The 24,536-nt window shown below is 34.6% G+C and overlaps 1 protein-coding gene across 1 annotated transcript in view; it reads left to right on the forward strand.

Moving 5' to 3' along the window:
* The window catches only part of Dmd (dystrophin), a 1,847,711-nt gene that overhangs the window by 400,564 nt on the left and 1,422,611 nt on the right, over positions 1 to 24,536 (forward strand). Inside the window, 4 exon segments of the mRNA XM_038316167.1 lie at positions 1,543 to 1,644; positions 1,754 to 1,861; positions 11,368 to 11,547; positions 19,451 to 19,626. Coding sequence (XP_038172095.1) covers positions 1,543 to 1,644; positions 1,754 to 1,861; positions 11,368 to 11,547; positions 19,451 to 19,626 — 566 coding nt within the window.

The following is a 24,536-nucleotide window of genomic DNA, read 5'->3' on the forward strand; positions in this document are numbered from 1 at the left end:
TTGAGATCTTTGATCCATTTGGACTTGAGTTTTGTGAATGGCATTAGATCTATTTTCATTATTCTGCATGTTGATATCCAGTTATGCTAACACCAATTATTGAATATGCTTTCTTTTTTCGTTTTATATTTTTGATTCTTTGTCAAAAATTATGTGTTTGTAGGTGTGTGGATTGATATTTAGGTCTTCAATTCAGTTCCCTTAGTAGTCCTGTCTGTTTTTAAGCCAATACCCAGCCATTTTCAATGCTATAGCTCTATAGTAAAGCTTGAAGTCAAGGATTGTACTGCCTTCAGTAGTTCCTTTTTTGGACAGAATTGTTTTGGCTATCCTGGGTTTTTTGTTTGTCTATATGAAGTTGAGTATCAAGCATAAATATTTATAAAGTGAGTAAATGGATGCAAAAAAGTAGAAATTGTGATGAGGTATCATTTGAAAATATGGAAATCTTTTGAATGAATGATGCAAGAATGAGTGCAATAATAAAAAAGCACATTGTGTAAGTATTTAAGAGTTAAAAAGGAAACACTGTAATTTCTATACATATTAGTTACAATATTTCAAAATAGGAATTATACTTTCCATTACAGTGATTTTACATAAAATATCACATATTTTGTGATATGTCTGGCTTTAGTGAACCAGTAGCTATCAGAAAACATTATTGATATAAACAAAAAGAGTAAAAGGTTAAAAACTTTAGTCTCTGAAGTCCTTAAGGTAAATGACAAAATTTTGTGACATAAAATTTGTTACGATATTTATTCTCCAATTCAAAAGTATTGTTAATGATTTTGGTTTATGTTACATATAAAAATAGTGTATATACATAGACATAAGGGACACAATAAATACATAGCAGTTTTTTCTCATAGAACAGCAGTATTATCTCACTGTTGTAATCAACAGACAAAAAATTTGATACTTTTCTAATAATAATTAAGAATTTTGTAATAACCAAGATAAAATAAACCATCAATACTTGGAAAAATAAATGAATAACCATTTTCTTAGGCAATTTCAATTACTGATACATTATAAAATAAGACTTTTTTATTTTTTGCTTTGTATATAATATTTAGATGTTTACTTTAAAGGGTATATTTTCAGGTCTAAAAGAGACATTTATTTTAATGTTATCATTGGAAAAATATTTCCTGTCTTTTTCTATTGACACATAAGATTTGCACATCCATATGGGGGTTACTGTAATATTTTGGTACATTTTATATTGTGTATCGATCCTTTATGATTCTCCATTTCATCTTTTCTATTTTACACTTACAGAGACATTCAAATAATGGTTGGTTAACTGCTTTAGATTGCATTAAAGTAGCCCTGCTTTTAAATGGAATGTAGAAGAAAGAGTGAAGTTGTCTGAAAGTATATAAAAGGCACATTGCTTATTTAATCATGAGTAGAAACAGGAAAACTACTCTTTACATGGCATTCAAAATAGGATACTATGGAAAAGCACTTCTGCCATTTGAAATGAAGTTGTGGGGCAATTGTTTTATAATGTGATTGTTTCCCCATCTGCAGGTACTGGGCGATCGATGGGCAAATATCTGCAAGTGGACTGAAGAGCGCTGGGTTCTTTTACAAGATATTCTTCTAAAATGGCAGCGTTTTACTGAAGAACAGGTGCGTTTCTGTAGGAAGAAATTGGGTCTGTCATGAAGCTGAAAAGGTGTTAAATTGGACAAGTAACAAAAGGATCTATTTTAAATAGTTCTTCTTTGATCTCTTTCAGTGCCGTTTTAGTACATGGCTTTCAGAAAAAGAGGAAGCAATGAAGAAGATTCAAACAAGTGGCTTTAAGGATCAAAATGAAATGGTATCAAGTCTTCAAAAAATATCTGTAGGTATATTTTGCCTTCAATAATTTTTAAAGCACAATAATATAATTATCATTTTTTAACATTGTCCATTCTATCTTGTCTTAAATCACTTAGTCATTATTTATGCTTACATTACAGATTGTTCACAGTTGTTATATGTGCCTTCCTTCCTTCCTTCCTTCCTTCCTTCCTTCCTTCCTTCCTTCCTTCCTTCTTTCGTCTCGTTTCTCTTTCTTTTTTTCTTTTTTTCTTTCTTTCTTTCTTTCCTTTTTACATCAAGATATGGATCTCAGTGTAACGGACCTAACTGTCCTGGAGCTCACTCTATAGAGCAGGTTGTCCTCGAACTCACAGAGAGCCGCTTGCCTTTGTCTTCCAAGTGCTTGGATTAAAGGCTTGCCCCACCACTGCTTGATTATTTATACTTTTCTTAAACTTGGAAAGGTTATAGATATGCTTTAAAATTATTTTTAAGCAAAATAGTTTTATAGGCATACCCAGAGGAAAACTTCAGGTAAATTTAAAGCAGCACTAAGAAGCATTTGTTTGCTTTCCTTATAAATTTTAAACAACATATTTTAAAAGTAATAGAATTAAAGGTAATCCTCAGAGTAATACATAAAACAACACAGCATATTTATCATTCCATCTGTAGGGTTGAGCATTAGTTTGAGTAATAAAAATCAAATAGCGTAGGATAGTGCACAAACTTCTCAAGTTGGAGACTGGATTCAGCCAAATAGGAGAGTGTAGGAGAAAGTATCTGAATGAAAAGAATGATAACTTAGATTAACAAATGTTAAGGTGAAAGTGCCACATCTATGTGAAAACACTTAGTTGTCAACAGATACACCAGATTCTCAGAAATTGATACCTCAGTAGTCAATTCATTAAGGACAATTAGACATGCTACAGAGAGACTGGGTAGTGTGAAATAATGAATAAAAAAGGTAGAAATTCGGGGAATCTGTACAATTGAGTGAAGGACAGAGGGACAGAAAACAATTTTTTTATTTTTATTATTAAAAATTTTCCACCTCCTCCCCACCTCCCATTTCCTTCCCCCTCCCCCCATTCCCTTCCCCTTCCCTCTCCAGTCCAAAGAGCAGTCAGAGTTCCCTGCCCTGAGGGAAGTCCAAGGTCCTCCCCCCTCCATCCAGGTCCAGGAAGGTGAGCATCCAATCAGACTAGGCTCCCTCAAAGCCAGTACATGCAGTAGGATCAAAACCCAGTGCCATTGTCCTTGGCTTCTCAGTCAGCCCTCATTGTCCGCCACGTTCAGAGAGTCCGGTTTGATCCCATGCTTTTTCAGTCAGAGGACAAATCTTAATAAGTGGATTGAATAACTAGAGTTCAAGAATGTAAGGAGAAGAGCGAAAATGGCATAATAAGAATCAGGAGAGATCTGTGGATACAACTCATTTAGTTAAGTGCTTGCACAGCATGCAGGAATTCCTGTTAGTTCCCAGAACCACATAAATTGAGCATGTTCATACACACTTGTAATGCCTGTACTTGGGAGGCAAAGCAGGGTGATTAGGATCACAAGTTTATGCTTCACAATATAGTGAGAATTCCAGGACAACCTGAGACACATAAGACCCTTTTCCTAAAAAAAGTGAGGAAAATAAATATAAAGAAGAATGTGATGTACATTGCCATTTCCACAAAAACAGAAGGTCAACTGAGGAAAGATGGCATCTTTTCTAGAGGAAAGAATGCATGGCCTCTACATCCTTAGGCCAGAAATTTATGAAAATCAGTCTTTGGAAACAAAAGATTGATTCTTTGGGTCAATCAATTGTTGACAACTAATTATGCTAATGTAGTCGGGTACACTGATGAGATACAAGTACTCTAAACTGAAGCAGAAGGCATGAAGGGATGCTGCTCACTGGCTTTCTCGCATGCTTGACTTTTGTCACCTTTCTTGTATCACCCAGGACCACCCACCTAGTAGTAGAACTTCCTACACCAATTAGCAATCAAAAAATGCTTTCAATACATGGCTCCATGCCGTCCTGAACGAATCACTTTGTTGGCAGAGATTCTCTCGTCTCAGTTATGTCTAAATTTGTGGAAAGTTGACAAACTCAACGAATATGGGTACTCTGATGTGTTTACTGTCATGTCCTTAGCATTCAGAATGGTGAATCACACATATTATTCATTTAATAGGTAGTTACTATCGAGTATCAGTCAGAGAAATCTATACAAGAAAGTCCAAATGCTATAAAGTTAGTGTATCCTCACTTGCATTGTTTAAAGTTCTTTCAGATAAGCTACTTAGATTATTTTAGAAGAGGTAATTGAGGTGTAGGGAAATATATAACCTATATAACAGGTATTATATAACACTAGTGGCTGAGTTAAAAGAGCACTAAGGCATCTAGACTCAGGATGCGACCTCTCAAGCTATTTTGAAACTCCCCATATCATGTAAGTGATGTGTGACTGTGATTAAGCAAAGTGACTGTGATTCCAAACTGTCATTTCTAACCATCATGTGCTACTATGTGGCATTTTGTGAATAAAAGACTTTCTCAGACTCAGGACTATGAAAATTCTGTCTTAGTGAAGTCTCAATAAAATCTCAATGCGATTAAAATTCATATTATGTCACCTTTACTATGAACAAAGTGAAAATATGTTTTGTATAAGTCTTACCATTTGATAGTTTAAGCCAATTAACAAAATCTGACAGCTGGTCTAGAATCCGAGGTAAAATTCCCCTGCTGACTCAGGCAGTGAATAAGAATTTAATGTTCATTAAAATATGTCACAATCTGAGACCCAAACAGGTACCATCTGTTACCAGCTCCTACTACATGCCTAGGTAGAGATTCAGTGTTCTAAAATTCTCTTTTATTTACAATCAGAATAATTTCTTTTGAAATATTATCACTAATAACCAGTGTAATTTCTGAATAATTTTTGTTAGTGTTATTAACTGGGAAGTATGGTATTTCATTTCCTCCAGATCTGTAATGTATATGTGTGTGGATATATATGTCTATTTTTTTTCTGATCCAAATATTAAAAAGAGAAGAGGAAATTCAGGCTTTAAAAGGTGAATTCTAGGGCTTATAAAGTTGTATAACTTATCCAAGTAAAGCCCATCTCAAGAAGAAATCTGTTCTGGAGACTCTTGCTGTTTGTCATGGAAGGACAACAATGGGAAATATGGAGATCCAAGAGTATATCATATAAGGTTTTCAAAGGGCCATTTATTTACCTGTGCTATTGTATCAGATGATGGGAATGCCATATATATGAAGGATGAGAAAGTCTTTGTGGAAGATGCTGCTTTATACTGATTTGGTGCCCTCATAGCAACTCTTCTGATGACTCTCAATGAAATCATTTTAGCAAAATTAATGCTTCAAAAATGTTTTTCTTAGGTCAATGGTTTCAGCATCATTTCAAACTTTGTATTCTTAAAAATAAAATAATTATAAATTCTTTGGTTTTTCCCAGGTGTGCTGACTTGTATATGCTACGAGGAAAGGCTAGGAATCTATACTTTCAATGAGCATTTTATATGGTTCTAATATTCTCTGAAGTTTAGAGGCCCTGCAATCAGCCAACATACTTCAGTAAAGAAACTGGTGATTGGAATAGAATGGACTACTTCATATATTTTGATAAATCACTGCAGAAAAAATAAATGCATTATTCAATTCCTTCAGTATAAGAGAAATTGTGTTAGCATTATACTCCTGTGCACACTCCTGATGAAAAGAGGGTGAAAGTTTCCTGTAGCTTTTGTAATTGTATATCCTGTTTCAAACTCAATTCATCTTCTAACCTTGACCAGGTAGAACTTGTCTGCTCTCATCTTACTGAACAGCATAATCTGTCTCGTTTCTACATTTACTATTGCCTCAACCTGATTTACTTTCATTGGTTTACTGCTTGCTTTAAAGGCAGGTCTAGGTGCTGAGCTTTTGTGAAAATGCAATGTTTATTTTCTCTTATTATTCTAGCCTGTGTAAGCTTTCCAGAGTTTTCTTTTGCTTAAATATTCTAAAAAATTGGTTTGTGTGTGCATATGCACACATGTATTTTAGTATGCATATGTGCATGGATATGGCACAGCTTGCATGGAGTGATGAAAGAACAGCTTTGTGATGTTGGTTCTTTCCTTCTAGTTCATGTGGGTTTCTGAGATTGGATTCAGATTTTCAGCTATTCCTGAACAAATGTTCAGGAAGTAATCTATATATCCTTAGTATTGACAGACTTAGACCTAACTCCCTATTTATAAATTTTCTCTTGCTTCTATTTTTTTAGAGAAAAACAAACTATAATTATTTAGTGTATATATACATTATATTCAAGATTAAAATAACTTGCAAGCCAGGCATGGTGGCTCATGCTTGTAACACTATCATATGGGAAGAAGTGATAAGATCCCTTCAAGTTCTAGGCTGTCATAGTTTACTTAGCAAATTACAGGCTAGTATGAATTAAGGAGGCCCTGAAGATAAAATTCAAATATGGCCACACAGAGAGATAAGTGTAATACTAATATGAATCAAGCAATTCACCTCAAGGATACACAGAAGATGATAATTGAATACTTATGATCAAACACATCTAATATTGTTACAGATTTATTTTCACTCCAACTATTAATTATTATGAAAGAGTTCTTTCAGAAAGTGTAAGGCAATGAAGATAAGACAAGGAGAAGGGAGAGGGAAGGCCTGGAAATACAGAGCGACAGAAAAAGAGGGAGAAGAAATTGAATCTAAACAACTATTTTGCTACAATCATGTTGTGTGTGTGTGTGTTTGGTTTTTCAAGACAGGGTTTCTTTGTAGCTTTAGAGCCCTTCCTGGACCTAGCTCTTGTAGACCAGGCTGGCCTTGAACTCACAGAAATCTTCCTGACTCTGCCTGCCAACTGCTGGGATTAAAGGCATGTGCCACCACCAATCCTTTTTAAAAACTCGTATTGGGCTGGTTATATGGCTTAGAAGTTAAAGATGCTACTGCCTAGCCTGAAGGTTAATCCCCATGATCTACATGGTAAAAGGAAAGAAATCATCCTCTGAATTTCCATATGCAATTGCTGGCACATCTTCATACATAGAAACATGTATGAAGAAATTAATAAGTAAAATATTAAATAAAAATTTAAACTCATATCTAAAATTTACTGAATAAAATTCTGTTTAATTTATAGTTTTACCATATAGGTGTAAGTCAAAATTATTGATTACATAATTACAATGTTTTTCCTTCTTTAAAAGATGTTTTTTTTTTTTTAAAAAAATACCAATCCAAATTCCCCCTCCTCTCATTCCCTCCACATAACCTTCCACCCCACTGCCATTGAATCTAACTAGAGGGTAAGGCACATCGCTTTGTGGAAAGTCCAAGGCCCTCCCTTCTACATCTAGGCTGAGCAAGGTATATATCCAAAGAGAATAGGATCCCAAAAAGCTAGTACATGAAGTGGATATAAATCCCATTACCACTGCCAGTGACCAGTCTATCCCAGTCATACAACTGTCAACCACATTCAGAGGTAATAGTTTGGTCCTGTGCTTCCTTCCCAGTTTAGCTGGAGTTGGTGAGCTCCAATTAGCTTAGGTAAACTGTTTCAGTGGATGAACCCTTCATAATCTTGATAACCTCTTTGCTCATTGCTTCTACTCTTCAACTGTACCTTGGGAGCTCAGTCCAGTGCTCTGATGTGGGACTGTGCCTCTGTTTCCATCTGTTGTTAGGCAAAGGTTCTATGGTGATATTTAAGATAATCATCAGTCTGACTACAAGGCAAGACCAGTTTGGCACCCTCTCCTCTATTGCTCAGGGTCTTAGCTGGGGTCGTTTTTGTGGATTCCTTGGGAAGTTTTCTAGAGCCAGGCTTCTTGCTAACGCCATAATGGCTCCCTCAATCAGGATATCTCTTTCCTTGCTGTCATATCTGTCCTTCCTCTATTTCGACTATCCCATTCCCTCAAATTCTCCTCAACTTTCCCCTTCTCCCCTCCTCTTTCTTCTGTTTCTCCCTTTCCTTCTACCCCCTGCCCTCATACTGCCAGTTTTGTCAGGTGATCTTATCTGTTTCCAATTTCCAGGTGGGTCTATATATGATTTTCTTTGGGTTCACCTTATTACTTAGCTTCTCTAGGATCATGAACTATAGGCTCAATGTTCTTTGTTTATGACTACTATCCACTTATGAGTGAGTATATATCATATTATTTTTTGGAGTCTGGTTACCTTACGTAGGATAGTGTTTTCCTAATTCCATCCATTTGCATGCAAAATTCAAGATGTCATTGTTTTTTACTGCTGAGTAGTATCCTAATGTGTAAATGTACCACACTTTCTTTATCCATTCTTCAGTTGAGGGGCATCTAGGTTGTTTCCGGGTTCTGGCTACTACAAATAATGCTGTTTGGGAATATACCCAAAAGATGCTCAATCATACTACAAAAGCATTTGTTTAATTACATTCATAACAAAATTTCTTTGTAATTACTGCTTCAATTTTACTTTTATTGTTATTTATGTATTTGTACTTTTAAAAGTGACTTTACTTTGATTTTTGTGATGTTTGCTAAATACTTTTTATTTGCTTTAATGTTAACCTAGGAATCTTAGTTACATTTAATTAGTCAGAACTAGGATGCATTTTTTCTCAAGGCTTAAGGAAGAATTTTAAGTAGCCATGTGTGTAGGTATAGAAGACACCCCACTGTTGAATTTCCCAACAAAGTCTTCTTTAAAAATGATTTTCAGATTCTCCTAACAAAATGTTTAAATCATTGCATATGTAGCTTTAATAATAGGTGCACCTTCTTTATCTACACATATAGGCATTTAAAAATCTTCCTTAAGTTTTGAAAAAATAAGCCACTGATGAGTATCCTTGCCTCTTATCATTTAAATGTATGCATATGTCATGCCTCTTCCAGAAAGAAATTAAAATGAAAAATAAGAACATGTCATGAAAATTAAAAAACTATAGTTTCTTGCACTAAAATAAATACATGACAAAATTTAAGAGAAACAACGAAAATGAGATTCCTTCTACAAAATTATTGGAAGGATTTATAGTAGAATACAAATTTGGTTTTCAGTTCTAGGTAGGTAACATAAACTATAGCTTTACAACTAGAGTAAGAATTTACTTAAATTTAATGGAAATGTAATGTGATTTTAGCAAGAAAATTCCTCAATCCTATGTAGGACTACAGTATGACACTGATAACTTTGATATGAATTTAGCTTATATCTCAATTCATATTTCAGATTATAATAATTTTAAGTGGAGAAAATAGTAATGATTGAGAAAAATTAGAAATTAGCTTTACAACTTGTGCCTTTCCAAAATATGGCATAAAGGCTGCATAAAATCCTCCAAGTGAAACAGCTTCTAACAAAAGGGCAAGCTAATTGAAAGAGACACTAGAACATTCTGCACTGCATAGCTATCAATGCAGGTGGCATGCCAAAATAAGCTGCATAAAATTTCCCTTATAGGGGGTTGTATTGATTACTCTGTGCGCATGACACTTTGGTCTGTGACATTTGGTCCATCTGTTTCATGATAACTTCTTGGGTCATATACAATGTTAGTTATTCCTAAATAACCCTGTATTTGATTTAGAAAGATATCACAGTTTAGTTTATAGTTATGGTACTTGCTACTGCCAGAAGAAATGGAGCTGTAGAAAGACTGTAAAATGATTTTATCTTTCGTTTTTCTTTTCTATGTTTACAAACACAGACAGAGACTAGCATTTGATTACAGAAAAATTTAATCCTCTTTGTGAAGGGTGACCTTAGTAGATAATCTACTGATTTCACACTTTGTTTATCTATTCCAAAGAAACCCGAAGGCAGGTATAACCTTTTGCATCACTTTTGAAACTATGAAAAGTATAACAATTGCTTAATATAACACACAAGTATCTAGAAAATAAGCAAAGACATTCTGAAGGATTTGATTCATATTCAGTGACTTAGTCTCTTTATTTAATTGGGCTAGGTAAATAGCTTAGAAAACAGCAACTCAAGAACTGAAAATTGGATGCAGTGGTAGAGCACATGCCTAAATGTGTTCAGTTCCCAGGGCCACATACACAGGAAGAAAAAAGCAAATAATTACACAAATAGCCACACTTATTTGAATAATGGTTACAAACAAACATTAAATTTAGGAAACTGTAGAACAACACATTTTCTACTAATGCATAAATAAGTGTTAAAATTGTGATAAAATAAAACAAATGAACAAAAAAACCCAATACTTCAGTTTTGGCCAAAAGAACATGGCATTTCCGAATTAAAGAGCCCCTTAACCATTCACATTTTGTCCTCTCAACAATGACCCTGACAAATGATGGCATTCATTTGAATTGGATCAGCAATTAAGAAATTTGGTAATGTCTAAGAGCCATATGTCTTCAAACATTAAAAAATAAAGAAGAGTGTACATATTAATTTTCTTCTGGGGTGACTGTGCTTTTTCATTTGGCATTCTTTCAAATATGTTAAAGTGAACTTTTATTTTTTTTTAATCTATATCTGACATTTGGGTTTTAGTCTTCAGATTTCTAAGAGAATCTATGCAGATTGTATTTTTCTACCTGGAGTTCTATCTACCTTGACCCTGTGCAGCTGAATTTACAACATTTTCTCAGCTATTCAAAGGTGCAAAGAAAGGCATGCCAATGAGATTGGATTATAGTATTTCTTTTAATACGAGGAAGAGGTTATTTGATTTACTGTTCCAGAGGGCTAAGAGCACAGCATAGTGAGGAAGCATGGCAGCAAGCAGGAGTCATGGCACCTAGAGCAAGGTAGGAGCGCTCATATTCTCAAACCCCAAAACAAAGAGAGAAAACTGAAAGTAGTGTGAGGCTTCTCCAGCTACATACTTTTGCAAACAGTGCCACACCTCCTAAACATCCTCAACAGTGTCATTGGCTAGGGACCAAGTTTTCGAATACCTCAGTCTGTAGAGGACATTTGTCATTCAAATTGCCACATTCCACTCCTTGGTCCCCATAGGTGTGCGGCTATATCAGAATGCAAATTGTGTTTGATACAACTTTAAAAGTCTCCATAGTCTTTAACAATTTCAACATTGTTTAAAGGCCCATTGTCTCTTCTGAGACTCATGCAATCATTTATTTTATTTTACGTTATTTTATTTCTTTTCTTTCTTTCTTTTTTTTTTTTCAAGACAGGATTTCTCTGTAGCTTTGGAACCTGTCCTGGAACCAGCTCTTGTAGACCAGGCTGACCTCGAGCTCACAGAGATCTGCCTGTCTCTGCCTCCCGAGTGTTGGGATTAAAGGCATGCGCCACCACTGCCCGTATTTTTTTCAGGCATTCATTTAATTGTAACCTCTTGTAAAATAAAAAGAGCAAATCACATATTTCCAACATATAGTAGCATAGAATGTACTTTATTATTCCAAAGGGGTAGATGGTTACATAATAAATACTGGACCAAAGCAAGAGCAGAGTAAGACCCATGATTGTTCTTGTTTTAACAGGTGTTAAAAATAGATCTAGAAAAGAAAAGGCAAACCATGGAAAAACTCAGTTCCCTCAACGAAGATCTCCTTTCAGCACTGAAAAATAAGTCAGTGACTCAAAAAATGGAAACCTGGATGGAAAACTTTGCACAGCGTTGGGATAATTTAGCACAAAAACTAGAAAAGAGTTCAGCACAAGTAAGTGATGTTAAGTATTATATTGTGAATTATGTTGGAGATATTTGAGAACTACATTAAGAAAAAAAAATATTTTGATTCCCTCAATATATGTCATGAGTTTAGTCCTTTTCAATTCTTTAGTTGAATTAAAAACGTGGTTAACTTGTGTATAGTGTCATTGGAGAATTGGGGAGAAGCAGATGTATGTGTGCCAATTGGATAATCTTATCGCTGTCCTACCGGTTCCCTAGGAATGGAAAACTGAATGCTGGAGCAATTAAACAACACATTAGGGAAATGTATCGTCACTGTCCACTGTGTCATTGCTTTGGCTAAGTTATACAAATATATGCATTTAGATAAGAAAAATAAGAAAGTCACAGTAACATTGTATTATGATTTTAAGTTGTGAGTTTCCACTATTGTGGTATTTTTAAGGAAATATTGGTATTTGAAAATTCTAAGATAATAGTATAATTGATTGATATTCAAAAATATGTATGATAATTTTAACATAATATTTTCATTACATTTCATCATAAAATTTCTTAATAATTAATCACAACTCATACCTCATTATATCATGTATATACCACTATTAAAATAATGACTAACCTTAATAGATATTAGACCGGTATTTCTTCTAGTGCAAATTAAGAACAGAGAATTTGTCTTCCTAAGACTTGATAACTGATATGTAGAACCTACAAATATTTGTTGAAAGATGACAAAAAAATTAAGATACTGTATCCAGAAGTATAATTGAAGAAAATTATCAACCCACTTTCATGATTTTAAGTTATACTTAACATCTTCCTTTCAAATTGAAATTCATATTTAAAATATGAAAGGAGTGAATATGTAAACATAATTGCTCATGTTATTAAAAAATAAACATTTCATTTGTTTCCCATCAAATAAATTAGGTGAATAGTCATAATTTTATTACTAATGCTTTTATTGTATATGACCTGCCTATGGATGTTTTGCAATATTGTAGGTTTCTGAGAACATGAAGAATTAGTAAATTTGAAAAGTTTTAATTCAGAAATACTGTCATTTCTATATGTTCTCATTGGTTGCATAAGCCATTATGGCAAAAAATTCTTAGATACAGTATTATAAAAGTCAGTATTATTTGATAAAACAAGGTGGAAAGATACAATTTTCACAAACACATTTTTGGAAGTATAACTTTGCTAAAAATTTTTGACTTGTCCTGTAACAACAATATGCCTAAAGCTGTTCGTGTATTTCTATTTTTGTTTTTCCTCAAGAACTTTTCCAAAATCATGTAATCACAGAGTCAAATCGTGTTAAACTTGATAAAAAAAAGCAGTCTAGGAAAATAGAATGCTTTCTGTTCCCAAACATTGCAAAGATAGTAACTATTTGTTGCATGAATACTTAAAATGGGAAAGGAAGGAAAAAGAAACATACCGTTGATTGACTTCTGTAAAAACACCAATGATTATGTCTTTAATTAATGCTTTTACAAATGTCCATGCTGAGATATGACCATTTTTTATTCTAATACCATGACCCTAATAAATATATTGTTATCTTTATTTTAATTATGAAATATAATTTGCATTTCTGTATAGTTAATAAAGGAAATTAAATATAATTTAACTGATTTGAGTCACCATCATAGCCATTTATCTAAAATTATACACTCTGGAAAAGATAAGTGAGTTGTGTGCTTTGTAATTAATATGGTAGAATATATTAAAAGTTGAGTATCTGATGATTTGATATAGGAGCATCTGCCTTGTTAAATTCAAAAACTTCCAGTCTTTATTTTTCAGCAAGGTAACTTTCTCCTTCAGAATATGAAGAATGCTATGACTTATAAATTTTGATATCACAGTTTTTTATTTCTGCACAGCTAATGACTATTTTTGAGATAATTTCAACTATGAGCATATATAGCCTAAAGATAACACTAGACCATTCGTAATTCACCTGTCCTCGAGCATGAAAGTTGATGCCTATGCTGTATATGTTTGTACCTGCATTCAAGATTTAGACTGAGTTAATTCTTACAATCTTTTATCCCCCCAAAGAGAGAAAGTGGCATTATATATATTCAATGTTATTTTATGTTTTTTATGACCAACTTAGGACTTCTAATGATCACATAAGTAGCACAAATCATGAGTATACATGAGCTATCTTTTCCAGGGCCCCCACAATACAAATAAGAAGATCATGGCTATAAGATGGCTTATTGGTGCAGAGTGCATAATGCTCCTAGAAAGTCCCCATGTGCGCTTTTCATCACCAACATCAGGAAGCTCTCAATCCCCTATAGACATGTGGATACAAGTGATGAACTTAGGGTTGGTTTGTTACTCCCTTTCCTAGGGATTTTAATCAAAAATAATTTAAGCTTCTTCTGTTGACAACACTTTTTTTTAAATTTTTTTCTCATTTTTTTATTAAAAATTTCCATCTCCTCCTCTCCTTCTCCCCCTTCCCTCCCCTCCCTTCCACCCATACTCCCACTCTGCCCCTCTCCAAGCCAAAGAGCCATCAGGGTTCCCTTCACTATGTTAAGTCCAAGGTCCTCCCAGCTCCCCCTAAGTCCAGGAAGGTGAGCAACCAAACTGACAAGGCTCACAGTGAGCCCGTCCATGCTGTAGAGTTCATGCTCATCGCCATTGTCCTTGGTTTCTCAGTCCTCCCCCACCGTCAGCCACATTCAGAGAGTCCGGTTTGGTCCCCTGTTCCATCAGTCCCATTCCAACTGGACTTGGTGGTCTCCCGTTAGATCTGTCCCACCGTCTCAATGGGTAAACGCACTCCTCACGGTCCTGACTTCCTTGCTCATGATCTCCCTCCTTTTGCTCCTCATCAGGACCTTGGGAGCTCAGTCCGCTGCTTCTATGTGGGGCTCTGTCATTTTCTCCATCCAATGCCAGGTGAAGGTTCTATGGTGATATGCAAGATATTCATGAGTATGGCAATAGGATCTGGACATTTCTGGCACCCTCTCCTCAGCTGCCCAAGGAACTAGCTGGGGGCGTCTTCCTGGACACCTGGGAAACCCTCTAGAGTCAAGTCTCTGCCAACCCTAGAATGGCTCCAAAGTTATCCAAAACTAACAATCCAATTGACAACTTAAAGAATATATAAATATCTTATCATAAAGATCAGTACAATTAAATTAGTTCAGTTACTTCATTTGTTTTAGGATTCCACCTTACTTAACTGAGTAAATTAGGCACTCTGAATTTAAGTGAATCTTTTTGCTAATCCTGTAGATTAAAGATTTTCTTAGGAAAACGTGAAGTTGGGCATCAAGCTACTCTGAAAATTAAGTATCATTTTTATACCACCAAAGAAAGTAGGAATTTTGCAAGGATTTGAATGTAAGTGCACTTAGTCTTGAGCTGTCCTTTATTTACCTACAGTCATTGGAAATACTATAAGCAGCGAAATCTGATTCAGTGAGGCTGAGTTAAAAATGTAATATCTTATTTATTTACAAAAGAGAATATAAGCCGAATTGATCTCTATAGTAACCCTTTTGTCTCTAATATCTGTTTAATCTGCCTTTTTGCTTGAAATTATGTATAAATCTATGAATTAGTGAAGCAATTTCCAAATTATCTCATCTACTTGAATATCAATGGCAGATGGAAATAAGGACAAAAATAAAATTTCCATTCTATTTAAGTTAAATTGACTTCTGTCATTAATATATTTAATTACCATGAACACATCTTCAAAATAATTGCCATCTATAGTATCCATTTATTGCCTACTGAAAATAAGTGAAATGGCACATAAATAAATGGTTCCTAGCTATATGCTTCAGAATCACTAATTATAAAATGTTTCCTCAATTACATCTCAAATGGTACATAGTTGAAATTCCGGTAAATCAGAAAATATAAATGCTTTTCAAACTTTGCAGGTGTCACTAACACAATTGCTCCAATTCTATATATAATATGAATCCAGAAGTCATGGTGTATGTTTTCCTTCTGATATATTTTTGTACTGAAGGCAAATTAAAGTGAAGATCAAAATATATAAAACTGGAGAGACAACTTCATGGAAAGAACCCTCTTAATTATATTATATAATAATTTATTTCAAAGTCAAGAATGATTTCCTTCATGATGTCCTTTGAGTATTTTGACTCTAATTGTTCTAATAGTCCCAGTGACAGTTCCTATTCAGGAAGTTTTGTTACCTTATTATTTGTGACCAAACAGAATAATAGTGAATATTAAAAATAAATTTAGCTGCCCAACTACTGTTGGTACTTACTGTTGGCTCCCCTTACCTATGGTAGTTGTTCAGTATACATTCATAAGACAGAGAATTTTAGATCCTTATCTTGGTACCAAAATAAATTCATAAGTTAAGCTGTTGATTGAGGAAAGTCTAGCTTTATAATATATCAAATAAAATGTCCTTTATTGCTGTATGTTTAGTATGTGGATAATCTTACATAGTTATATTTTTTCATGTAGAACTCATCTTATTTCACAAATATTATTGTGATTATCACCTTGCTTAATACAGTATAAAATATTGAAGATGGTGATTCAATTTTACTCATTTAAAAATTCCTATAGGGGATATATATTTGATAAGTATTGAATATATTTAAAATAGTATGACATATCTACTAAATGGCATATAGTTTTAGATTGCTTTAAATGAATATGTTGTCAAAAACAGGAAGTCTTAGTTTTGGCACATCAACCATATTAATACCAGTTTAAACAAATCACTGACGTTTCAGACCTTTAAAATGGGGCTCAATAGGGTCCTAATTATTGGGTTTTTAATCTTTAAAATTGTTGTTTTGAAACAATACCCAAATTGTCCTATGTTTTTTCAGAGTTCAAAGAAAATTTGACCAGTAAAAGTCATAATAAAATAGTATTCCTTTAGGAGTTAAGAAATTCTTAATAAATTGGAAGTTTTGCTGCCAAACTAAGGAAGAAGTCTTCAACTTCTGGGAGAACAACTCCCATAGTAAGCATGGCATTAGATTAAATGACTTCCATATTCTCTATCCTGTCTGTATTATACTGATTGTGATGAAAAATTAAGCATTTACATGCAATTACTCAGAGCCATGGAAGAATTTAGTATATGACCAATTGTTTTATGGTCTGATTACATAAAGTAGGTTTAGAAAGTAATTACTATTTGTTATACATAATGAAATCTGTCTTATTTTTCAGGGTCAATGTGTGGTTGTTTTCTTATATCTTTGTCCCAAGGAAAATGAAATAGCATTGCCAATCACGATGTTGTAGTAAAGATATTATACAGTCATCTTAGTTTTGTATTTTACTAATGTTATTTTAAGCATTTCTTTGTGCATTTCTACATGGCTGTGTATATTCTTTTTATTATTGAAAATAGATTCTTTTCTTATATAATAAATTTCAACCACAAGTTTTTCTCCCTCCAATCCTTCTAGCTCCCTGCCACCTCCCCTGACCCTCAGCTCCACTTCACCTCCATTGTATCTTCACAAAAGATCAGGCATCCAAGAGATTTCAGCTAAACAGCACAAAACAATCTACAATAAGATGGGTTGCCTTGACTGTGTATATACCTAAAATGCAATTTCACTCTTAATCATTTTGCTGTAATCATGTTTTCTTAAAACCTGCATGTACAAGTTTTAAATTTTATAACAAGAATCAATAAGAAGATAGTAACAAAACTGAAGTCATCTACATAGTCAAATACCTCATACCAAAATATTCCATATGACATAACCTTGAAAGATATTCTTTATATTTATATTTTCATATTGTCTGTAATCAGAGCACCTAGAAACACTCTTCGCAGAAAAAATTCTCTTATAACAGTTAGTTATTATATGTAAAGTAGTCTTTCCTTGTGACTTCAAAATGACACAGTAAAAAATCCTAATAGAATTACATTTCTTTAAGAATAAAGACAAACTTAAATTGTTCATTTAATGTTCTTTTTGTGTTAGATGCAATTATATTTCAGTTTATATTATAAGCCACTTTAAAACTGTTACCTTTTGCTTTAATCTTAACATAACCTGTCATTGGAGTAAGTAATTAAACTTGTTCATAGCTCTGTGATTGATTCTGTATAATGAATTTATGAAATGCTTAGAAAAGATAAAAGATAACTTGTATTTGTCACATGTTGGAGATCAGTATCTCTTGGTTTACAGTGAATATTTGTTGTGGTGGTAGTTGTATGCTTGCTTGGTTTCCATAAAGAATTTTATGACATAAAAGGCTTCAACAAGTTTGAAGACGCTATTTGTCCAAGGGCTAGTGTTTTATTTTTTTCTCATTTATTTTATTGAAAATTTCCATCTCCTCCCCTCCTCCTCCCCCTTTCCTTCCTTCCCCTCCACCCATACCGCCACTCGCTCCCTCTCCAGGCCAAGGAGCCATCAGGGTTCCCTACTCTATGTTAAGTCCAAGGTCCTTCCAACTCCCCCCAGGTCCAGGAAGGTGAGCAACCAAGCTGACAAGGCCCACACAGAGCCCATCCATGCCGTAGAATCCAAGCCCAGTGCCATTGTCCTTGGCTTCTCATTCAGCCTCCACCTTCGGCCACATTCAGAGAGGGCTAGTGTTTTAAATGTGTGTAAATGAACCAATTTTTACAGATGTTAACTTGTAGGATTTTATTTTTTGTGACCAGTTTGGAAGATGAAATAAATACGCGAATCTTTCCATGTGTTCCATGGAAAGAATTTGTCAACACTTAGTCAGGGAGGGGACGGTACACTCAACATTTCTCACATTTCTTAGGAAGTGCAGGAAAGTCCAAAAACAGTTCTTGCTGAAGCCAAACACCTGTTCTTCTGGTTTTTGCCACACACACACACACACACACACACACACACACAAACTAGTACTGGCTTTCTTTAGACTTTTTGGAAATAAATCTTCCAAATAAATCAATTGCAGAAGGGCTGTAATTAATATGCCAGAGGTAACTTATGGTCATAATAATCTGAACACTGTGAGGAAGATAAAAGGAGAGTTTAAAAGGCAGGAATTTGTCATTTTGCACAACTTGTCTATCTGGTATTATCTTGCATGCCGAGCTGACAACTGTTATTATGTGTATCACATATTATAGTGGGCCAAATTTGTGAATTATGTCTCTTTAAAAATGTCTGATCTGAAGGACAATGTAATTCTAAAATAAAAGGCTCTAATGATAAATTTAGTAACTCATGTGTTTGAACATATTCAACAACATATACATAGAGTATTTAAACTTAAACTTCTGAATATCATGAAATGTAAAGATACTTATAGATTAGTGATTTATATTAGTATTTTACTAAAAGTATAAAAGATGCCACTTTTTATTAAATAACATTTTATTCCAAAGTTCAACTGACTATTTTTAAATATGTACTGAACAAAATATTCATGGTGAAATGAAAATTGCATTTTAAACTGTTTTTAATATAATTACTTCTTTTTTATGGGGTTGTGTTCATTCAAGTGCTTTTTTATCTGAAATAATTAGAAAACTATTAACATCCATATACAATATTTTTGATATTAGAAATTGTGCCCAGATACTCTAGTCAAATATATCTGAATGTTGTAAACACTTTAATCAGCAAAGTTGTAGTGATATAGTGGCATCCTGATTCTTCTTCTTTGTTCCTTTACTTCCTAAAGTTTTTCCAATAAACTCAAGAGTCATTTTTTACTTCTGATTTTGAGATTCCCTAACTTCTCTGTTTCTGTCATCATTGCTTAAGTCAGATAAATGATTTGATTCTGGTGTAATATGGAGTTAGTTGGATCTAAAGGTCAATCCACCAACAAGCAGGAACAGTTTCTCATTATTTTCCTTCACTACTCCAAGCAGTCTTTACCAAAGTCTTTTGAGCGGTGTCTGACCTCTGTTTCAATATTTCTCACAGATTTCACAGGCTGTCACCACCACTCAGCCATCACTAACACAGACAACTGTAATGGAAACGGTAACTATGGTGACCACAAGAGAACAAATCCTGGTAAAACATGCCCAAGAGGAACTTCCACAACAACCCCCTCAAAAAAAGAGGCAGATTACTGTGGATTCTGAAATTAGGAAAAGGTGAGAACATCTTATTCATGACTTTATTCACAGATGAAGACTCAGTTTTAAGCAGGAAAGCTCATTTACATGAGTCACGTTTCATATTTGCCTCGTACCTCCCAAAGCTTGGGTATTTTGTAATGGCAATTAAATATTGAGTAAAATAATGAGACAAGTTTTTAAATGTATTCAAGAAATCATTTTGTCAATAACTGACGGCTTAATGGAAATGCTGTTTTCTGGATCGAAGGAAGAATCAAGTAATGAATAGCCGTAAAACATTTTAAAACTGAAAATGTCCAGCTTTGCTTTGTGTCGTCATAAAAGGCCTGTTTGTTCAGGTGTTAATTTTGCATCAAATGACTTTCTTCTAGTAATGGGAAGTGCAATTTCATGAAGAAGTACACCTCTAATCGGCGAGCTCCACTCTGCTGCTTTATGAGAACAAAATGTCTCAATCTGCACATCCTAAATCAGAAGTAATTATGAACAGATTTTCTGTTCTTTGATATTTATAAAGTCTTAGCTTGAAGGTGTTAGAATTTTAACTGATCTTTTTGTGAGTAATCTTAAGTACACATTGTAGATAAGTTAGGTATTATGTAAATCAGTGGATGTATTAAAATCATGGCAATAAAATTTTATAAATGCAGATCTAGCATGAAAATCATAAAATAGTACAATTTCCATCCTATATCCATTATTGTAATTTTAAGATTAAGAAAGCTTTTTGCAATATGCCTTGTGTTTCTACATAGCATATGCTCAGGAATGTATAGAACACTTGACTTTAGTATTTGCATATACCAGAATATAGACGTATGGAAAGAATATATAGCTAAAAATAGTATATCAGATGTTCTTAGCAAAGGAAAAGAAACACCTAGGAAAAGTTTTCTGAATACAACTACAAGGTACATTTTATTCATTCATTTTCATGCATTCATTCATTCATTCATGATTTATAACCTGAGTTTGAAAAATTCCAAACTGAATTTTGGGCTTCCTCCATCTTGAAAATGTCATTTTTTTCCCCTGAGGTAATTGTTTAGTCCTCTTGAAAAATGTCTCTTTTTCTGAGCTAATTGTCTAGTTCAAATAGGTAAGCCTTAGGCAACCAGCAAAACCTACTGCTATTTTCTTTGTGAGTTAATGAAGTAAGAAGTTAGCATTTTTTCATATTTTTTAGCTTTTTGTATATATGTGTATGTTTATTTGTCTATATGGATGTGTAGGGGGGTTGTACACATTTTTTGGTGTGTGCGAGCATGGACATGTGCATGCCACAGTGTGTGTATTGATAGTAGAGGACAACATTGGTGTCAAGTTTTTGAAGTCCACTCTCTGAAGCAGGTTCTTGTTTTCTTAATTGCTTCTGTGGTTGTTGGTGCCATGGTTTCACTACTCCTTAGGTAGCTGAAATCTTAGATTCTAGGCATCTCCTGTCTCTGCGTCTTATCTCGCATTAGGAGAACTGGGAGGACATATATACATTCTTTCTTTTTCTTTTTTTTTTATTAAAGATTTCCATCTTCTTCCCCTTCCCTCCCCTCCCTTCCCTCCATATCCCCACTCCACCCCTCTCCAAGACAAAGAGCCATCAGGGTTCCCTTCACTATGTTAAGTCCCAAGGTCCTCCCAGCCCCCCTAAGTCCAGGAAGGTGAGCAACCAAACTGACAAGGCTCACAGTGAGCCCATGTTGTAGAGGTCATGTTCATTGCCGTTGTCCTTGGTTTCTCAGTCCTCCTCCGCTGTCAGCCACATTCAGAGAGTCTGGTTTGATCCCAAGGTCCCGATGAGGAGCAAAAGGAGGGAGATTATGAGCAAGGAAGTCAGGACCGTGAAGAGTGCGTTTACCCATTGAGACGGTGGGACAGATCTAACGGGAGACCACCAAGTCCAGTTGGAATGGGACTGATGGAACAGGGGACATATATACATTCTTATACCCACATTAAAGTCTGCCATGGGGACTAGAATTCTAGTGCCCAGGCTTCCATGGCTTATACACTGAGCCATCTCTCCAACCCTGATATTATATTTGAATTGGTTAAAATAATAGCAAGAATTATATGTCATGACTTGCAATTATATAAAATTCAAATTTCAGGGACTTCATTTATAACAGACACATTTACTCAAACATTTATCATCTATGTCTTCTCTCACACGACAAAGACAGGCTTTAAAAATATAGCTATAACTCTAGGACTCCTCACAAAACTTATCTGACACATCAGAAAAAAAAATGTTTGCTGATCTTTGGTCCAGTCAAATGGTTTGCAAACTTTGAATAACCGAATACCCATTTTAGGCAGCAAATTCCACAGTATCATCATTAGAGTGGTGGAAATGTCACTATTCACTGATGATGTGGAAAAAATAATTACATAAATAAATCAGTAAGTCACTTAATTTACATTCAAATTTTCCTAATAGTACTTCCACTAATTTACTTAATGTAATATTAAATATTTGCCTGTAGCTGATGTTTAGTAGGCTCATCATTTATGGGTATATGCTTCCCATTCCTCAAAATGTCTTCAGAAACACCCTTATACAAAAAGCAGCAAAGTGGATTGATCCATATCAATCTGTCTTCAAAGATTTATTTCCAGCTCTTATTTTGAGATTGTATTTGCTTTGAAAATATGTTTCAATTCTTTTGTTTCAGGAAAGAATGGATAGTGGCTGAGTAATTGTTCACCTAAATTCCATTTTGATCATGTCATTGTAATTTACTAGGATGAGAGAATAAATTAAAAACATACAGATAGTTTAAATAAAACCTAGCCTAGTACTTATTAAGGATTTTATTGTATGTTTAAAACAATCTTCTACACTCTAAATGAATAACATTAATTCTTCCTATAGTTTGCCAAAATAACTATAGATATTATTCATATTATCCATAGCTTCAGAGAGCCTGGGCTAGGATTTCGACATGGACTGCATAATAAAATATCTCCTTAGAACATGTAGGACTAATTTGATATTATGTCATGGTTTGCCTAAAGCTGTCTAATTATACCGGTTTTCCCAGCATAATTATGATTAGCACAAGCATGCACTTTTCAGGTGTCCTGCTTTGAAGAGCATAGTTATATAAACAGACGTATAGGATTCTACAATGATGAGTTTAAACTGAATAAAAGGAGAAAAAGAAGCAATTTGAATTCATTAAATTAAGTAATTGATAATTGTTTACTGTATGAAATACAGAAATTCCACGAAATTATGGCTGCAAACTTCTTGTTAGTGTGTGAGTCTCTTTCATTCTATATTTGAAACAATCACTTATCACTGTGGATGTTGTACTTCTGTTCTCTTACTCCCTTTCTCCTTTAAAAAAAATTCCCTGTTCCACAGCCATGATTTACTATAGTCCATCCACTGCCACTCTCCACATGATGTGTTTTCTTTTTTGCCTAATTCCTATAGAGTATTTTGTAAACCAAATCCTTTTGCCTTTGTGACTTATTTCAATTGTTCTCTATCATGGATTTGGAGTCCTATGAATTAATGACTACTGAGTCCTATTACTCCATATATGACCTCTTCCCTAAGATACAACATTTTAAAAGCAATGCTGTGATGGTGGTATTTCTGCATCTGAATTCATCCAGTGCCTCAATAATTATTTTTATTGTTCCCAATTACATTGCCCACATATTTTAGTTATGGTGCCTGGCCTGTATGTCCAAATGAGTAACAAATATTGTAAACAAGTTTACTGAGGTTTGAGAACATTCATCCAGATGGAAGCAGATACAGATATCCACAGCTAAGCACTGGACCAAACTCCTGAAGTCCAGTCATAGAGAAGGAGGAGTGATAATATTAGCAAAGAGGTCAAGACCATGATGGGGATACCCACAGAGACAGTCAAGCTGAGGGAGTGGAAGCTCACTGACCCCAGACTCACAGCTGGGGATTCACTGGAAGACCAAACTAGACCCTCTGAATGTGGACGACAGTTGTTTGGATTGAGAAGTTGTGTGGCTAGTGCAGTGGAACCATTATTTGTCCCTAATACATGATCTCGCTCTTTGGAGCCCATTTCCTATTGAAGGTATACCTTGATCAGCCTAGATATGGGGGAGAGGACCTTGGTACTGCCTCAAATGATGTGACAGACTCTGTTGACACCCAATGGGAGGCCTCTGAGCAGTGGATGGGAGCAGAGAGGACTAGGAAGACTGGAGGGAGAGGGAACTGGGATAGATAAGTAAAATAAGATTGCTTTAAAAATATAAACGATACAAACAGTAGAAATAAAAAAGAAAGAAAAGCAATGTGCCTGTTTAATTGCCAGCATATGACTTTGTGAAAATTACTTAAGACCTATTCATCAGATTCAACATTTTTACCTTATCAAGCACAGTGAAGATAAAGAAGCAAATAAATCTAGTGCTTATGAGGAAATAAAGTTTCAATTTTATTAAAAATAGATTCTATTCTCATGCAACACACCCCAATAACAGTTTCCTTCACCTCACTCCTCCAAGCCACTCCTATCTTCTCTTTCCCCCAGATATACTCCCCCATTTCTTCTTCAAAAAAGAGCAGGCTTCCAAAGGACAACAGCAAAAATGGGCAAAACAAGATACAATAAGACAAGTCAAAAACCCTCATATAGAGGTTGGAAAAGGCCACCAAATAGGAGAAAAGGAGTCCTAAAAGCAGGCAAAGGAGTTAGATACATCTGCTCCCACTGTGAGGAGTATCATAAATCCACCAAACCAGTCATAACACATATGTACAGGACATGGTACACACCCCTATAGGCCCCATCCTTGTTGCCTCACTATTTGTGAGCCCAAATATCTCTTGTTTATTGACTCAGTGGGTCAAGTTCTCCTGGTATCCTCTATACAGTCTTTCTTTCCATTTGTTCCCATGGGGTTCCCCATCTCCAAGTGGAGGG

Source organism: Arvicola amphibius, chromosome X (assembly GCF_903992535.2).
Source record: "Arvicola amphibius chromosome X, mArvAmp1.2, whole genome shotgun sequence".
Classification (NCBI taxonomy): domain Eukaryota; kingdom Metazoa; phylum Chordata; class Mammalia; order Rodentia; family Cricetidae; genus Arvicola; species Arvicola amphibius.